The sequence below is a fragment of the Pundamilia nyererei genome, unplaced genomic scaffold, assembly GCF_000239375.1.
Source record: "Pundamilia nyererei isolate P.nyererei 1_Seehausen unplaced genomic scaffold, PunNye1.0 scaffold00028, whole genome shotgun sequence".
Lineage (NCBI taxonomy): Eukaryota > Metazoa > Chordata > Actinopteri > Cichliformes > Cichlidae > Pundamilia > Pundamilia nyererei.
In genome coordinates, this window is record NW_005187429.1 from 3,063,668 (window position 1) to 3,080,740 (window position 17,073).

Genomic DNA, 17,073 nt, shown 5'->3' on the forward strand with positions numbered 1-17,073 from the left:
GTGTGTGTGTGTGTGTGTGTGTGTGTGTGTGTGTGTGTGTGTGTGTGTGTGTAAGAGAGCACTGTTTTTATCGAGAAGGTCAGAGAAAGACAGAGGCGTTAGAGGGAAGAGGAAGGCTAATCAATATCTCCTCTACTTAAACTCTTACTCCAAGACTAATCGCAGTCCAGTGGTGACTGTCATTTCTAATTAGTGTAAAGCCTCTCTGCTTTATTCACCTCTCTCCCTGCCTTAACATGGAAAATAATGGGTTGATCTTTCGCTGTACAATATACACAGCAGGCTCAAGTATTCAGGAACACAGTCATGGTCCTGCAGTTCTTCAGTCATGACAGACATTAACTTTGGTTGGATTTAAAGGACATCCACATTGCTTTATTATGCAAAATATAAAATACTGTCATCAGACAATCTGATGACTATATTTCTCTGAAAGTAGCTCCTGAGTTTTGAGGGTTGGTTACTTCTTAGAGCATCTTCCAAAAAAACAAAAAAAAAACAAAAAAAAAAAAAACTTATCACCTTACTTGACCTGGTTTGGGATTAGCACCAAACAAGGAGTGACTGGCTTCTACAGGGGATTCCGCTCACTTTTGGAACAAACCTCAAGTGGCCACTTGAGGAACTGCACCCGTGGGGTGTCATCACTTTAAGGACGAAAACACCGGGTGAATTTACCAGAAGGCAGAGGATCAAAGTAACAATGAACAAAGCATTCCATGCAGTTTTCCTTGTGGTTTGTCTTATTATGCACATGGGAACATTTTAGGAAGTACCAGCCTTTAGATGGGAAAACACCAAGCCTGCTGGTTTCTACAGCTTAGTTCCTTGTTCTTAATGTCAGTCAGCACATTACACAACAGGTATACTTAAGCTTGGTCGACAGTCAAGCGTAAAAGCCAGAAACAGTGATGGTTGTGCCACAAATTTACAGACAATTCAGTTTTGTTTGTTTTGTTTTTTAAAAACCAACTTTATTAATACTTTCTGTTAAAGCACAATATATAAAAAAAAAAAGGGTTTAATTCCAAGTCGTTTAACAGAGCATAGTGGCATTTGCTTCAGAAAACAGAAACAAATCACTACTTGTACAATGTGAAAAATAAAAGTCCTTCTCCTTCAGTGACTGAGCTTAGCTGGGTCAGCGTAGACAAAAAGATTCATCTTCCTAGCAGAAACTCTGGAAAGCTGGCATTATAATAATAATAATAATAATAATAATAATAATAAACACATTGCTGCTACATTAAGGCCAAAGCCCAGGCATATTTGAGGAAACCTTCCTTGGTAAAGTGACAATGGTGTATATGCGTTTTTCCTCATCTTTTTAATATTCTTTGAAATTAAATAAAACTGAAAATGAAAAGCTTGGCAAGCAAGTATTGCACATACCGATGTCCCAGTACCCTAAAATACCGAAACTCACTAGCACATCCGAGAGAGGAAGTTTATAGGTGAGGTTTTCAGAGGAAGCAGCTGCTGTTCAACAAATGCCAATTCTTTTTGGATACAACCGTTCTGTGTCTGTGTCTTTAGTGTTTTTAATTTTATCTCTGTCCAGACGAGAGATAAACTCGTGAAGATTGAGCGGTCTATGAAAGAAACCGAGTGGAGTGTCAGTAAGATTCAGTTCTGATCAAAACAAGACGAAGACTGTGGTAGTCTTTCTGCAGTTTGTGCGATGCGTGCCAAACTCAGGAGCAGTATGCTGCAAAACCTCTAAATACCTCCTCATTGGCATTAAAAAACAAAAAATGTACATTAAGAAAAAATAACTGCATTTCAAGCCATTACATAAAAGTTTTAAAATGTCAAAGCTTCAAAAATAATTATTAAAAAACAAAAACACCCTCAATTAAATACCGTTTTTAGCCAGTCTAGGAGGGCTAGGAGCTACTCACGATGGAGCATTCAACCAAAATACAAGTTCAAAAGCATAATTGTGTATCAGGTCAACTGATGCAATAATTTAATTCACAATAAGAGCCTAATCTTAATAAAAATGATACTGTGGCAGGGCATAATGATATTTTAAAAAATAAAATAGACAATGTTTGGACAGAATGACACACAAAGAGCAAAAAGGAAGGAAAAAAAAATACTAATGAACCAGTGACAAACTGAACATCATCAAAAACAAAGAATCAGTGTAGTTTAAGTGCGGAGATCTTTAAATATGCTCAGGAGTTTCCATTTTTGGTCATTTCTGAAGTTCAGTCAGGGACAGAAAAAGGGAAAAAAAGCTGATGAAAAAGCAAATGTTCCTCCTTTTGTATGAAATCTGTCTGTTATAACTTCAAAGTGTTCACGGTGGAGTTCTTGGTGGTGCCGTCTTTATGTGTGGTAGAGCTTGTGTTCATACTCTGTGGTGGAGCAGGTGTGAGGAGAGGCCGTGTCTCTGTGGATGGGCGCGGGAATATTGCTGCGGTGCTGGTGGTTGTCTGTCAACGTCAGGTTCAGGAGGCTGGTGCAAGTGGGCAGGTAGACATGCTGCACGTGCTCCACCTCCGATCGACACACGGGACACAACTGGGGGGAAATAGAGGAAGAAAAGCATTTAAAATACATCTGTTTAAGAGGGGAAACAGGAAAACTGCACCACTTTCACAAACACGTAGGCCTCGTGATTTCAATGTGCAACTTTGATCGTGCTGCAGTGAGGGCAACACAAACTTAACCACAAAACTAAACTGTGATTCTTTCCAAAGAAGTAAACGTTTCCTTTTGCCTTAAAGTTTCGGAGTGATTCACACATCTATTAGTTGGGTCACGTTTCCCCATTTGAATTAATAGAAGAGAGATTTGCCTGGCTGACATAATCCCTTCATAAGGGCACACTCACACACACCATCTGCTTCCACAAGATGGGCCACATTTAGCTGATTAAGTGTGGGGGACAATCAGGTCAGCAGAGTGTAAAGCAAGGCTTTGGATGTTGTTTAAAAGACCATAAAAAAAAAAAAGATAAGAATCTGGAGCTAAAATAATTTAAAAAGGCTTTTGGTGAAACTGAAAACTCAACGTAGGAGCAGAAACTGTTTGATTTTCAAGCAAAAGTCACTTTTAAGGAGTCATTTGTCAGCACATGTGACTGTGGAGAAATCCTCACCTGAAGCTGATTTGCGCAGGTCTGGCAGCACACCATATGGCCGCAGGGGCAGAATGCAGCATCTATCTCCTCCTCGCAGCAGAGCATGCACAGCAGAGCCTCTCTGAGCTTCTGCAGACGTTCCTGCAGGGCGCGGCTTTGCTGGCAGCTGCCACAGTCCAGCCCCTTGTCCTGCTCGCCGTCCCTGCTTGGGGAGCGTGAAGGGGAGTAGCGATCCCTGCTTTCAGAGCGGGAAATCAGGTCCACCACGCCAGAGTTGTAGAGCGCTCGCCGAGCGTGGTCGTACACTTCCTTGGCGGTACGGCGGATGTCAAAAACGTACTTTTTGCCCAGGTTGATGTTTTCGTTGAGGAAGAGTGAGGCGAGGTGGCCCTTGAAGTCTCTGCTGTACTGCATCATCACTGCATTGGTAACTGTGTCACACCTGAAAATAAAATAAAAAATAAAAAAAATAAAAAAGCATTAATACTACTGCCAACGAATTTGAGCTTTGATTTCAGTTTAAGATAATCAATACAAATTGTGACTTGCAACCATCCTGTTCCATTTACTACTAAAATACATGATTTGTCTGCAGAGTTAAAAACAAACAAACAAACAAAAAAAAAAAAACTATCCTGGCAGCTAAAGGACAGGTCTGTCTTTGTATCATTGTGATTGAGAACAATTTCATAGCTCAGCCATCTAAACTGTCCCTGCTCACTGCAAAGAGAGTTTTGGGCATGCGCGCGCACACACACACACACACACAAAAAGCCGTCTTGCCCAGTCTACATTTTCACTTTCATATTTACTTAAGCAGGTCAGGCAGGCAGGGACACTTTATGCTCTCCTAAAGAGAACAAAACAAGTTTTTACAGAGCACATTTTAGGTTATGTTTTACTGCACCCCTCTAATAATTCACTAGTGTTAAGTGAAGGATAGTCCACAATAAACAGACTGGTGAATGACTAACAACAAAGACTGCTGACTGACACACACACACACAAAAACTTATTTCAATATTTAAACTCATCTGGGCTCATGACATTAGGTGAGCTGCAGACTTTGTCCTGTGATTTCTAACATTTGAGATGCAATAACTTACAGTTATGTTTTAAAGCTTTGAACCACTTCTCTTAAATGCAACCATAGTAGCTGCTCTAACCCTCACCTGTAGAAAGCATGCGTCTCTGTGATGGCTCGGTACAGGCCGCTGGCTGCCCGGTTACTGATCAGCTTAAACAGAAGCACAACGCTGTCATTCGTGTCCTTGGTAACTGTCAGGTAGACACTTTTCCCCGACTGGGTGGCGATCTGGATGATTGGATAGCTTATCCTAAAATAAGTTAACAGGAAATTGTTAAATGCTGCCACGTCCTGTATTATCAAACATGCAGTTATATTAGAAACAAGGTTATTACTATAGATGTCGGTCGTTGTACCTGTTGACCAAGCTGAAATCCTCCTTGCAAATAGCGATGCCTTCAGGACCAACTCCTATTGCCATCCTCTGACCGTCTGCGTCGCGAGCCCAGTGCCACTCCACGCCGTAATGCTCCAGAGAGGAGACCAGCTGCAGGGCCTGATACTCCACTGAGCCCTGGCTCAGACCTTCTAGAGTTTTGTGTCTGGAAATGATACTGCAGGGGCAAAAAAATAATGTTTTTAGTCAGTTGCAGAAAAGCACAAGAGTATATGTATTACCATACTGAGAGCTATAAAATATATAGAGAGACCGGGGCCATTTGCACAACATGTGGGAAGAGAAGGGGAAGCTGCGTTTACACTTTCCCATCTACGCGTCACATTTCGTAACAGAACGCGATCCATGTTCTCAGACGTTAAAAACGCAGTAAAACCGTCGTCCTTGTTATATTTAACGAGAAAGTGGGAGGTTCTGTTAGTGAAACCCTGCGAGCACATGCTATCTGATCTCCTGTCAGCTTCGGTTTGCTGATCAGTGTGTGCATTAGCTCACAGCATACACCAACCATGTGGCTGTGCGTGATGTGTTCTTATCTGAGTCTTTAAGTCTTTCACTTGGAAAAGGAAAAAACAAAAACAAAAAAAAAAAAAAAAACTGCTGCAATGTAGGGGAAAAGTGCAGTCTAGTTTAAAAGACAGTTCTGTTTAACTGTACTGCTTCCTTTTTTGCTGAAGACAGCATTTAAATTTCTTAAATTATTTTAATATTGATGACCATTAGCTGCCACATTATGCCATCTTTGGCTCGTTGCCATGCTCCATTATTTACTTTTCATCATGCCTCCTCGGCTGGACTCCTACCCCCCTCAAAAATAGCGCGGTGGCTTCAGTGACTTTCCAGTGGTACAGAGTGTCTTAGAAAGCATGTTTGTGGGCTATAAAAACTACAGTTGTCTCATAAACTAAGAAAACTTCACTAGAGGTAATGTTAGGCTGCAGCATAATTTATAACTTAGTACATCTTTCATGTGCAAATGTCCCATATTCACAAAGACATTTTATTTTCATGTTTGGCAAGTGCTGTACCTGTCGATGGTGGCGGGGCTGGGCTCTTCTCCACACAGCTCTGAATACCAGTACTGGGCTGTGTTTTGGTTGTAGTCGCCAAACTCTGCTTGTGCCAGGAGTGCACTCAGCTCCTCGGCTTGCTCCGAGCCCATACGCAGGTGACCGTTATGGAGGTCCTCCTTCACGTGCGTAAAGAAAATGTGTCTACAGGGCAGAAAAAGAGGAGAAATAAGAATTTTTCCACACTAAACTCAGCACTAGTGGAGATTTTATTTTATTTATTTAAAAAAAAAAAACTTTACCTAAATAACCAGTGGCTTAAAAAAAATAAACAGAGGGATTCATTTATTACTTTTGACATAGTCATGCAGAACCAACTTCCATGTGTTATACTCAAGTCACCCAGACATGTCAGAGCAGGTGGTCATTGCAAAGCTTAAATCCCATCACAGACTGCAACTGTGTGTGCAGCAGAAGGAAAAACCACTTAGCTCGTACTCGGCGGTTACAACCACTCTCTCCGTTTCTACAACTTCCTCAAAAACATACACCACTAACTTCCTTTAAGTGTAATTTCACTGGAAACCCTAAAAGTAGAAGTTGAGAAACAAAGTTAAAGATGCAAACAACAGCTCTCTAATGTCATGCGCATTTAGACTTTGCAGCTCGATGGGAAACTGAACATGCACTGCTTGGGGCTCAATTACGTGACTGCCGGCCAGGCTCTGTGTGTAATCCATGTCCATCTCTTGGGCTTCTTGCCAAAAATGTGATATAGCCATTTAAACCCTAATTACGTCGTTACTCATGCTTGTGCCTAAAACCAAACCATTTCTGCTCCGAAATGTGGAAGTTTTACAGTGGGCAAATACAAGAACTGTTATTGTTTTGAGTTAATGTTTTAACAGGGAACACACAGTTCTGGCGTGGTCAAGGAAAATATCTCCATACTCCAAAAACACAAGTCTTGACATGTCTTGCTATTGTTTTGACCAAAAGATGTAAGGACTTTTCTTCCTTCTAGCAGCAGGAGACAATACGTCAACAGGAACACCCTAAGTGACTCAGTTCTTACATCATGAAAACACTGAACGCAAGTAACCCAAACGATCCTTCCTCGATTCGACCTATAACAAAGTAACTGTCTATAAACCTGCTCTGCAGCTTCCACCGGACAAACATCCTGATTGTCATCTTTAGTCCTCCAGTGCTCTACAAATAAAACTTAAAATGCACTTTTCTCTATTCTCAGCATTTTTTTGGGAGCTCCATATTCCTGATGTAGACTTAAAGCATATTGTGCCTCAAATTGCTCACTATTTCGACTAAAGCAAAACCTCCCTTGGGCCAAAGTTCCCTTTGAAGCATGATGCCAAGAGAGACATTTTCATTTGTGCAAATCAGGTCATACCGTGACTTGGGGATATTTGAGAAGCTTTACAAGGACATTTATGAGTCGAGTGGAGAAGAAGCACTCACCACACTCTTCATTATGTGTGTACAAAGCCTTTGTTTTGATTATGTGGAAAACGCATCTACTTGAGAACCCCTATGGGAACTACAGAAGACATGGATGTGGCGTTTCCTCTGTCATCTCAGGGGAGCAGGAGGAGCCCACACAGAATATGCACATGCAGTGCATCAGCTTTGCAATGCAAAAAACAAAACAAACAAAAAAACCCCAAAAAAACAAAAAACAAACAAAACAAAAACAAAACAGACACCTCCTCCAACACACATTCGCAGTGTTTCCAGCAGCAAAAAGCAGCTGTGGGGCACACAAACAGTCAAGTCTACACCATCCCAGATAAAGCCAGACTGTAACAACGAAACCCCGCAGCTGACTAGCCTCAGGCATAACAAACACTGCTTTGATATGGTGTTAAACATCCCATTCCCTCAAGCACGCGCACACACAAACACTGCAATCTATTGTGTCAAGCCCAGCAGGCGTCATGTGACAGCGAGCTGCTCGTTAGCTACCTGCCTGACGCAAACAATAGGACCGACTTGACGGAGAGGTTACTACAGGTTGCCGTAAAGGGTTACCATAGGGCAAGCCGCAGAGGTTACTCTAGTTTAAGTGGGGACTGCCAAGATGTACATTGCTGCCATGAACGGCAATTAAAATTTCAAAAGCGCCCTTCAGCACAAGTGCGGACCTGTTGGCTATCGCAGCGCCGATAAGATAAGACAAGACAAAGAGGAGACGTACCCAAAACTTTTACCTCAACATTGCTCGACTTGTGTCAGTGTGCCATGAGATGCACTTTTGGGCCCTTCCCTTTGGCTGCAGGGTAAGACACCAAACTTGTGTTACTCCAGTGTTGTGGGAAGCCAGATATGTGTAAACAGGTGTGCGTGCTTTGCTGAGCTCAGGCTAAAATAACTATTAGGAAGAAAAATCTTGAAGAAGAGGTAACTAGAGATCACTGCTAGTCGTTCCTGTCTGACGAGCCTGAGGTAACAAATATGCACTCCACTGAACACCACAAAAACAACTCGGCACACAACTGCTTCATGTGCACGCGTCCTGCTGTTGTGCTTTTAAACACTGGATTTGAACAGCAACACCACACAGTCACAAATTTAACCTGGTAAAAGCAAGTTTTATCACTTTTGTCCCTGTTAGTTACAAGGCAAGGACTTCCTGACCTATTTGTTGAATAAAGAGCTTTTCAGACAGCTGTGCTAGGATCAGGCAGTCTCAGCACCTGTCAAGATCCTTCCTATTAGACAAGCAAGAGCCCATAAATTCACAATATAACCCAACATGGGAGTTGAGCTTGATTTGCTGATGTGGTCTTGATCCAATTCAGGCAGACTTCCTTAAATTTACTGTGCAGCTTCCTTTTGGAAACACTGAGAAAGAAAGGAAGGATTTGTGACTCAGTATGTCTGGACGCATAAAAAAATAAATAAAATAAAGGGGTGTTAGGTCTTTTACAAATCCTTCAGGGTTACGCGTCTTTTATAACGGCAACAAAAGACAACAGAAATGGACAAATAAACCCCCTCAGGCCCAAGCAAATTGGTTTCCAAGCAGATGATAAAGAATCTAGTCACCGTGACCCCCCTTTGAGTGACCGGAGAGCCATTTATCAGCAGCTAGACAGCTCTCTGAGTCACAGTGTCAAGGAGCAATGCATGATACTATCCAGATACATTTGCACATGCATCATTACTGAAGAAAGTACTTTTAGAGCTGCAGCCATCATCTCAGCATTTGTTTTGTTCTCTAGGCTGATCCAACTAGCGTGCACACATGCAGACTGAATGCCAGGAAATGTGCACAAAGTCTCGTGGCCTACTTCTACTGTATTACTTTGTATACACCCCATTGCTTTGTCTTTTAATGGAGAAAACCCATAAACAAAGGCTTAAAAGGATTACTCATTTACCGTCATAACACTCGTCAGTGCCAAGAGAGCACAGGTGAAATGAAATCTCCTGAAAACAGAGCTTGTGGATGTTGTGGAGATCGTTGTGTGAAGGGCTGTGCAAGAGTTTCAATACTTGATTGCCTAACTGGAATAATTCAATTAAAGCAGGCCTGGGCCCTGAGAACGAATATTTCAAAATAGGTCACCGGCCAAAGAGCGGAGCTAAGAGGGATGAAGATAAATTTTTCAGCTGATTTATTCTGCTCCGTCTTTGAACCATTTGAAAACACTGAAATATCCCTAAAGGAATTGTCCCCCCCCTCCAGCAACTCAGTGAGAACCTTTAATTATTATTTTTTTCTAAATACATTTGCTCTGAAGAAGAAAACAGAACTTTTCAAAGTCAACTAAACTTTCCAGTATGTTCCACCCATCTATAAAAACCATTTCATCTTTTTTTTGTGCCGTGACCAACCACCAAGCTGAATGTCAACCGGTTCATTTCACAGGAGAACAAAACATCCCCGCAAACTGAAACCTAACACCTCCGCCTGCACTTCTTTCAGCCAATCACTACTAGAGTTTCCGACCTCATCGGTTGGACTCTCAACAATGCGGTTTGTAAGTTAGTCAAATAACACCCTGCCAGAAGCAATGTGTCGTGAGGTTACTAGCAGTCAGTGAACTATAGTTACCTCTGCTCATCCTCTCTGAAGCTGTGGGCGGTTTGATCGCATAGTTTGATGCACAGTTGCGCAGCATTAATGCCAAGCGCTAAATAAAACTTGCTTTTGAACTGACAAGTTGGACTGAAAGCCGACACTGTATTAAAACAAAGCCGCTGCTTGTCTGCAACACTTCTTGGGTTTCAAGCAACTGGCTGGTAAAATATTGCCATTACTGCCCAGCATCAAGTTCAGGCACCATAAAAATATAAAAACTGTCATGTTGTGGCTTCAAAAGAACCACGGCAAGGTTACTCAAGTGCACAACAAACAGACGGTAAGAAATTTATACAGAAGCTGGAGGAGAAGAATTACTGATTGTAGAGCTTGCAGATAAAACAACACTCGAAGACCCACAGGCATCATATGTGATCTTTGGCTTAATAGTCTGTGTAGCATGTCACAACGACCTGAAAACGATAATCGAGTGTGACCTGCATAAATTGTTTTTGTAGAACATTCACTCTAAGAGGCCGTGTATGAACTTTGTCAAACACGGCTCGTTCTTCATAGTCCTTATCTGCAATTGTGCGTTATAGAAACAAAACTGATCTGCTGAGAATACAAAAAAAAAAAAAAAAGCAGTCAAATTGAGCTTTTTCTTCACACACACACACACACACACACACACACACACACACACAGGCTCGACTCTGGCTATGTACGTGTAGGCCCAGAGCAGGTTTTAAAAAAAACAACAAAAAACTACCCCACCATGCACAGGAGTATAAAGTAAAAGTCTGTGACAAAAATTCCAATTTGATTTTATCTACAGCCACCGTGGGTAGACAATATTCAGGATTATGCAAGAAAGGTGGTGCACGGTAAGAGAAATGACAAGCAGTGAAGAGTCTTTAAAGTTAAAGCCAAATATTTTTAGTCTACAATCGTTTCCAGTCCTGCGATTCATCACAGAGGAGACCGTTTAGGCAAAACTGTTTAGGGTTTGTCCGTGTCTTTTCTACTTGTGTCACCATCCTGAACAACAGTGATTCAAATAAACATTTTATTCAAAAGCCATAATCAATTAAAATAATTCTCCTTTAAATAAAACTCACTTTGAGTTTGATTTGGATTGATGCTAAACAAAGGCTTAAACCAGAGGAGGCACACGGGTTAACAACCAGGACCTCTGATACAGCCTGTGCTAATAGCTGTGCCTTCTGGGGCCATCTAGTTTTTTGTTTTTTTTACTGCCTGACCAGAATGCTAAACAGGAGTGCTAATGAAGGGGAAAACATTCACATATTTAAACTATAAATGCCCTTTAGCAAGTAGCGTTTAATGATGCAGATAACAGAGACTGTTGAGGCCCTTCTGTCAGCATCCTTTAACCAATAAAAGCAGCATTATTCCAGTAACAGGTCAGTTGATGCTGGATGTTTTATAGAACTTATGGAACGAAGAACTTTTACGAACAGAAGAAAAATACATAAATAAAAACAAACAAGCTGATAGAGAGATGGAAAGAAGCCACCCCAAGTCAATTTTATACACAGTAGCATAAACTGTTCTAGACAAGCTATATTAAACAAGTCTGCAAAAGAAAAGCAAACAGATAAAAAAAAAGTAAATGAGGTTTTAGAAGCATGATCTGGGACACTTTTATCACAGATGCAAGCTGAATTTAAGCCCCGCAATACAGTCACACTGCATACCCTCTTAAATACTATGAATTCAGGTTTAGAGTCTGAATGTCACGTTTATCTACCAAAGATTAAAATGAATTGGCAGAATGTGCCCAAACAGTCTGCTGCATCTGAGCATTAAGGCTTCTTTTAATGCTCACATGCAGGGTTAACACTTGTGACCTGCTAGGCTTAAAGCAGCAGCAAAGTGCGCAGCAGCTTATATAAGCAGCTCTGCAGGTTCATCAGGTTATGTAAGGGCTATAAAGGCCCATAAGGGGACAGTGACAAGGCTATCCTCCAAGCTCTGCATGGAATATTTACTCAAGTTCGCACACACTTGCTACTTATTGCTCAACTGAACACAAGAGGGGGGGAAAAAAAAGCAGCAGAAGATACTCAGATGGGTACACAAATGCCCTCAAAATAATTATTGGATGTTCTGCTGCAGTGGAAAGGGCCTGTAGGTGTGTGACTAACAAAAATGTTTTTTAAAAAGTGGACTGTAGAAGATGGCTTTGTGTCATGAGGCGTGTCATGACAGCATGTGTGCATTCAGAGCAACTTTCAGGAAGTCGTGTAGCTTAATTAGGTCAAAGGTGACAGAACAAGAAAAGGGAAGCTAGTCTGTCTAAGCACCATTTGCTTAAATTTTGAATTTATTTTCTACAAAGCAAAAAACAAAACAAACAAAACAACAAAAAACCTCCAAAACCCATCTTTCAGGAAAACGATGCATTAATCATCTGTGCATTGTAGCTACACAATAAGCTAAAACTGGTCCTTTTGCCTTTCTTTACAAGTACAAAAAATAAATCAATTGGTGTAGAAGGTCCTTGCATGCCACTCTTTTGTAGACCGTTCACTAGCAAAGATGATGTTAAATGCACGCACACAAGATAAAAGTCAAGAAAAAAAATGATGCGAGTCTTTCATAGAAATGCCACCACTCTAAATGCACTAAAAGGATTTTCTGAGCCACGTGCGATTGTCCTCAAAATGCTGCTGCTGTAACATCAACAGCTTGGCCTTCTCTCTAAAAACGGATGCCAGTGTTTGCAGGCTCACCCCTCATATTATATCACATCTGAGCAGACGGACGGCATGAAGGCTGAGCCAAAATTAAACACCTAACCTCACAGCGTGGTGAAGTGTGACATGTGCGAGTATTTATTAGCAGCGACCCACCTGACCTTACCTGCAACTTAAAATCTTTATCTCACTTCTTTTCACCGCCCACCCCCCACGTCTTGACCAAACACCAGCCATCTGCTGATAACTCCTGCTAATCTACTGGAGGTCAGCGCACAGGCAGCCAAGTGTCCTCCGTGCCCTTAGCCCCCCTGACTGTCCTTTCACTTTCTTCTTCAAAAGGTTGCCAAATATGGGCTACAGTGGAGTGGAATAGGAAGATGGAGGGAGAAGAGCCAGAAAGAGAGGAAATAGGAGTGGGCACAGTTTAATCGCCCAACTGCAGCACATGAAGAAACAGTAGAAATCCCCTCTTTTTACATTTGATAGAGCACAGTGAAGGGAGAAGGAAGAGAGTCGGAGAAGTAGGTGAACCGGAGAACAACAGGGACAGTTTAGCTTGATAAATAGTTCTAGTGGAATGCTGCAGTTCAAGTGCTTCCTTGATTCATATCCATGGTATCAAACACTCACCACATCGCCCGGGGTGAACATAACATCAACTCCATCAAAACAAGTTTTTGGGACTCGTTTCAAAGGCTGAAAATTCACTTTCCATTTATAACTTTACAGTCTGTGGGCAGGGGACTACCGAGTCAGACAAGCCTGGGATTGTTACTTGTTTTTTTTTTTTTAAACTAGTCTACCAGAGAAGGGCACATGTTAAAACTACATGTCAACTCACTGTAGCAGCAGTTTTGCTTGCCATCGCCTAATGACCAATAAAGCACAGAAAGTGAACAAGAGTTATCCAGAACTTCAGCTGCAACTGTTATTCTAATTGACGGCATATTCTCGCAAGGGTAAGCACCCCTCACACAAGCTTTTCCCCAAACCGCATCTGCAGAAAAAGCAGAAAACGGGAGGGCTTTTGTTCACACGAAAAACAGCCACGGCCAATTGAAACAAAAAGATATTTCGAGTTGAATGGGAGCAGTGACGAGAGGTCCTGGCTGTCACACAGAGGGTCCCTGGGGGTAGGCTCAGAGCAGCACACAGCACCAGAGCTGCTGGATCATATTTCCTGCCTGGCGCTTCACCAAAATGACCTATAGTAACCCCGGAAGGACTGGGGAAGAGGTTACTATAGGGCATTTTCACTTTGTTGGAAACAGTGATCAGATTATGCTCTGGGAACTCGCCAATGGTGGCTTTGTTTTGTTTCCCCAAACACGTGCTCCTCATTAAAGTCATGAAAAAGAAAATTGATGTCATTTCTTCGACCCGTTTTAGAGGAGATGACGAACACATTTACACACTCAAAACAATAAGAGGAAGTAGTTCAGAGTTATAGCTGTTCTAAGGCCTATGAGCAAATTTCCTTGCACACGGTGTCTTTACAGCGTGCAAACTTTCAAAAGTACCTCGTCTGCTCCTGCAGAATCAGATGGGGCTCCACGAAGAACTTGACCCGCAGCCTGAGCCGACAGGGTGTCAAATTATCCATCTGCTGGCTGATGCGGTTCCTCAGATTCAGCCACAGGTTTTCTCCTTTGCTGCCTGTGAACTGCAGCCCAAAGTAGTCTACTTCGATTATGCCCAACTTTCTGCAAACCTGAAGAAAGGCAAAACAAGCGGGGGTCACAAAAAACAGACGAAGTGAGGCGAGAAGCTTTTCACCACAGGACAGTGACAGATGGTGAAGAGCTCCTTTAAAGAGGCAATCGATAACTTTTCTTGTCATGTGGAAAGTGACGAGAACCAACAGAGTAAAGTCCCACTGGACTTTTTTTTTTTTTTTTTTACAAGGAAATTCACCAGTACTGCTGTTACTGCAGATATGCCAACACACAAACCCCCATCAATATTCTGAAGCTCACGAAGTGAACTTGGAGCCCCTCCCGGGGTACAGGGGCTCATCAAGCCCGCAATCCCACGCTCCTCCGGCGGCAGCAGCCATGGGTTTATTACATAACTGCTGCTGAAAGTCTGCACAGGGAGCCAGGAGGCTGAGATAAAACTCGTTCTGTGCATATTAAATAGATTAACATCATAATGAGGAGGGGAAATGGCAATCAAAGGAAATAACAGTTACTACTGTGTCCATGTTGAGTTGGGGTGGTGGTGGGTAGAGATGTGAAAAAGCTAAGTTTCATCTTGAGAGGCGGCAGGATGACCTGGAGTAACCTGCACAAAGCCATCTGCCTCTGACTAAGCGAAGGAGCCTGAAGTGGCAGTCGGCAGCTTCCCAGCAACCTAACAAAACTTTTCTCTACGTGTTTCAGCTCCGTGTCTTTTTGACAGAAGTGACACTTTAGAGGGTTTGTATTATTAAAATAAAAGAATAACGAAAGAAGAAGAAGAAGAAGAAGAAAAGGACACGAAAGAAAAAAAAGAGTTGACCTTTTTTCTGCACTTGGCGCTCAGAACATTGTTTCCTCAGTCCTAGTTTGCTACAAGCAACAAAGCAGGTGACAGTTTTGTTGTAGCTTAAAGCTGAAGCTCAATGAAGCTGTGGCGAATTAATTAATTCAAGAAATAAAAACAAATAAAATCTTCTAATCGTGCAGAAACTCGGCTCTTCAGTCTTATTCACCACATATAGTCGACTCATAAATGAGCGCGACACATTAGAGGTGAAGTTTTCTGAAACATAAGAAAATATTTTTCGGACGACCCGAGCCGTGCTGCCTCACCGACGGACATACGGCGACGTTATTTTCACATTAAGACACAAAGAAGAATAAAACGTGCAGCCCGTCTTTACCTTGTTGAGGCAATCTTCACCGTTCGCCTTCGCATCAACTTCCACTTCCATCACCACCGAATCCGGACGAGTAACGTGGCAGAGCATTTTGACTGTTTTGTTTCTGAAAATCTTTGGTGTGCCACTCTTTAAAACACTCTACCAACTCTCGAGCCTTCGCTTAAAAAAAACACAACCCCTCTACATCAAGCCGTCATCACTTTCTTAGCCCTTTCACTCCGTTTGGTGTCCGCAGCCACCAGCTGTAGGGTATATCAATGAAACGCCGCGCACAGCACCGCCTATTTGACATCCTGAGCCAATGAGAAGTGGCGTATCATCCGCACGCCGCTCGGGCTCGAGCTCGCCTCTCGTGCCTTGAACTGTGAGGAGTCCACTGCGCCCTCACTTGGCTCGCCTGTTGCATGCACCTGAACTCACCTTGTCCTCGTGGCTGTGATGTTTCAGCGAGCTCGCGCGGATCTCGGGGTGAGTTTAATGGCTTGTGTGCCGTCTACCCTTCGTTTCGTGTGAATAATGTATGTGGAAGCAGTCCAGAAATAACTCCCATAACTGGAGCGCATTCAGCTTCGCTGGCTTGCTGTTTTCCATCCAAAGCTTTTTGTGATTTTTTTTAATATACATTAGCAACTTCAACTTTTCCATAACGCTGCTCCGTTTGAGTGTCGGAGAACGTGAAACTGTTTGATTATAGTGTGTCAAGGTGGGGGAAAAGGTCAAGATAAAACAACTAAGAGAGACTTAATAATTCACCCTGCTCTACCTCATCATTTCTTCACATCTTGCTATTTCATGATATATTATTCAGCATCAGTCTGCAGTGATGCCAGATAAGACACTGCAGAAAGCTGCAGCCACACTTAAACTATGGAGGCATAGTATTCAGCCAAGCTCTGAGTTTTCCTGCCAGCGGACATTTTAGAGTAGATGCAGTGTGCTTCTCTATATTTTTCTACTCCCCAGCCACTGCATTACTGCCTCGCCGAGTCCTAAAAACACTCACTTCATCATCTAGATATTGTATTAAAGCACTTACTTGGAAGGGATGTGAAAATAAGGTTCAGCTTTACATACTGCACATTTAAAGATGTATAATGTGTTCTGTGGCCCTTTTATTTGGATCACTTTTTGAATGCCAAAAAGCACTGACACTTTTCTTCAAATGAAGTAATTTCCTGGCAGCTGTATTTTTGTCTGTGCTAGCTTCCGATTTATCACATTTAAATCTTACCTGAGGATCCAGGTTTCATTTATTTATGCCATGAAAATCCTTGTGAGACGAGTAAAGTGATTTCACCCAAACTTGGGTTCCGGATAGATTTTGCCAATCTGGGTAGCACCATAAATTTTTATCAGGGCTCCATAAACACAAACAGAGTAAACAGGCGAGTTTATCGTGTTAAAGGTGGCTACAATTGGTCACGTCATGTTTATCTTTTAAAAAACTGATTGACGTGGAATCTGTAGAATGTGATGTTCATGTCATATTGAATTCACTTAAATGTAGTTGTATTCATATTTCAGTTTACTAAACAACAGTTGCCTTCAGGTGCTTTAGAGTGTACGGAAAGACGCTACAAAATTAGAAAGAAAACCCCAACAACCACGCAGCACTCTGAGCAAGCACTCTGTGACAGTGGGAAGGAAAAACTCCCTTTTAACAAGGAGAAACCTCAGGCAGAGCCAGGGTCAGCGAATGGCAACCATCTGTTGCGACAGGGGGTGAGGAGAGGATGATGGGACAAAAGACACACTATGGAAGCGGGTCACAGATTAATAGTAACTAATGGCGATCGTGGCTCAATTACAAGGCCTTGTAATCGGAAGGTTACCGGTTCGAGCCCCGCCTTGGAC

At 42.2% G+C, this 17,073-nt stretch overlaps 2 protein-coding genes across 2 annotated transcripts in view; one reads left to right on the forward strand and one right to left on the reverse strand.

Annotated features, from left to right (window-relative positions):
• Positions 1 to 1,806: 1,806 nt before the first annotated feature.
• Positions 1,807 to 15,480, reverse strand: mylipa (myosin regulatory light chain interacting protein a). Its single transcript, XM_005728465.1, has 7 exons — positions 15,220 to 15,480; positions 13,877 to 14,067; positions 5,604 to 5,789; positions 4,535 to 4,732; positions 4,264 to 4,428; positions 3,110 to 3,533; positions 1,807 to 2,529 (listed from the first exon to the last, which is right to left on the reverse strand). The coding sequence occupies exons 1-7, from the start codon at positions 15,304 to 15,306 to the stop codon at positions 2,335 to 2,337; spliced, it is 1,446 nt and encodes a 481-aa protein (XP_005728522.1). The 5' UTR covers positions 15,307 to 15,480; the 3' UTR covers positions 1,807 to 2,334.
• A 110-nt stretch (positions 15,481 to 15,590) lies between these two features.
• The window catches only part of dtnbp1b (dystrobrevin binding protein 1b), a 63,732-nt gene continuing 62,249 nt past the window's right edge, over positions 15,591 to 17,073 (forward strand). The window contains exon 1 of the mRNA XM_005728468.1: positions 15,591 to 15,687. Within this exon, the coding sequence (XP_005728525.1) occupies positions 15,624 to 15,687 (64 nt within the window). The 5' untranslated portion in view covers positions 15,591 to 15,623. The remainder of the gene's footprint in view (positions 15,688 to 17,073) is intronic.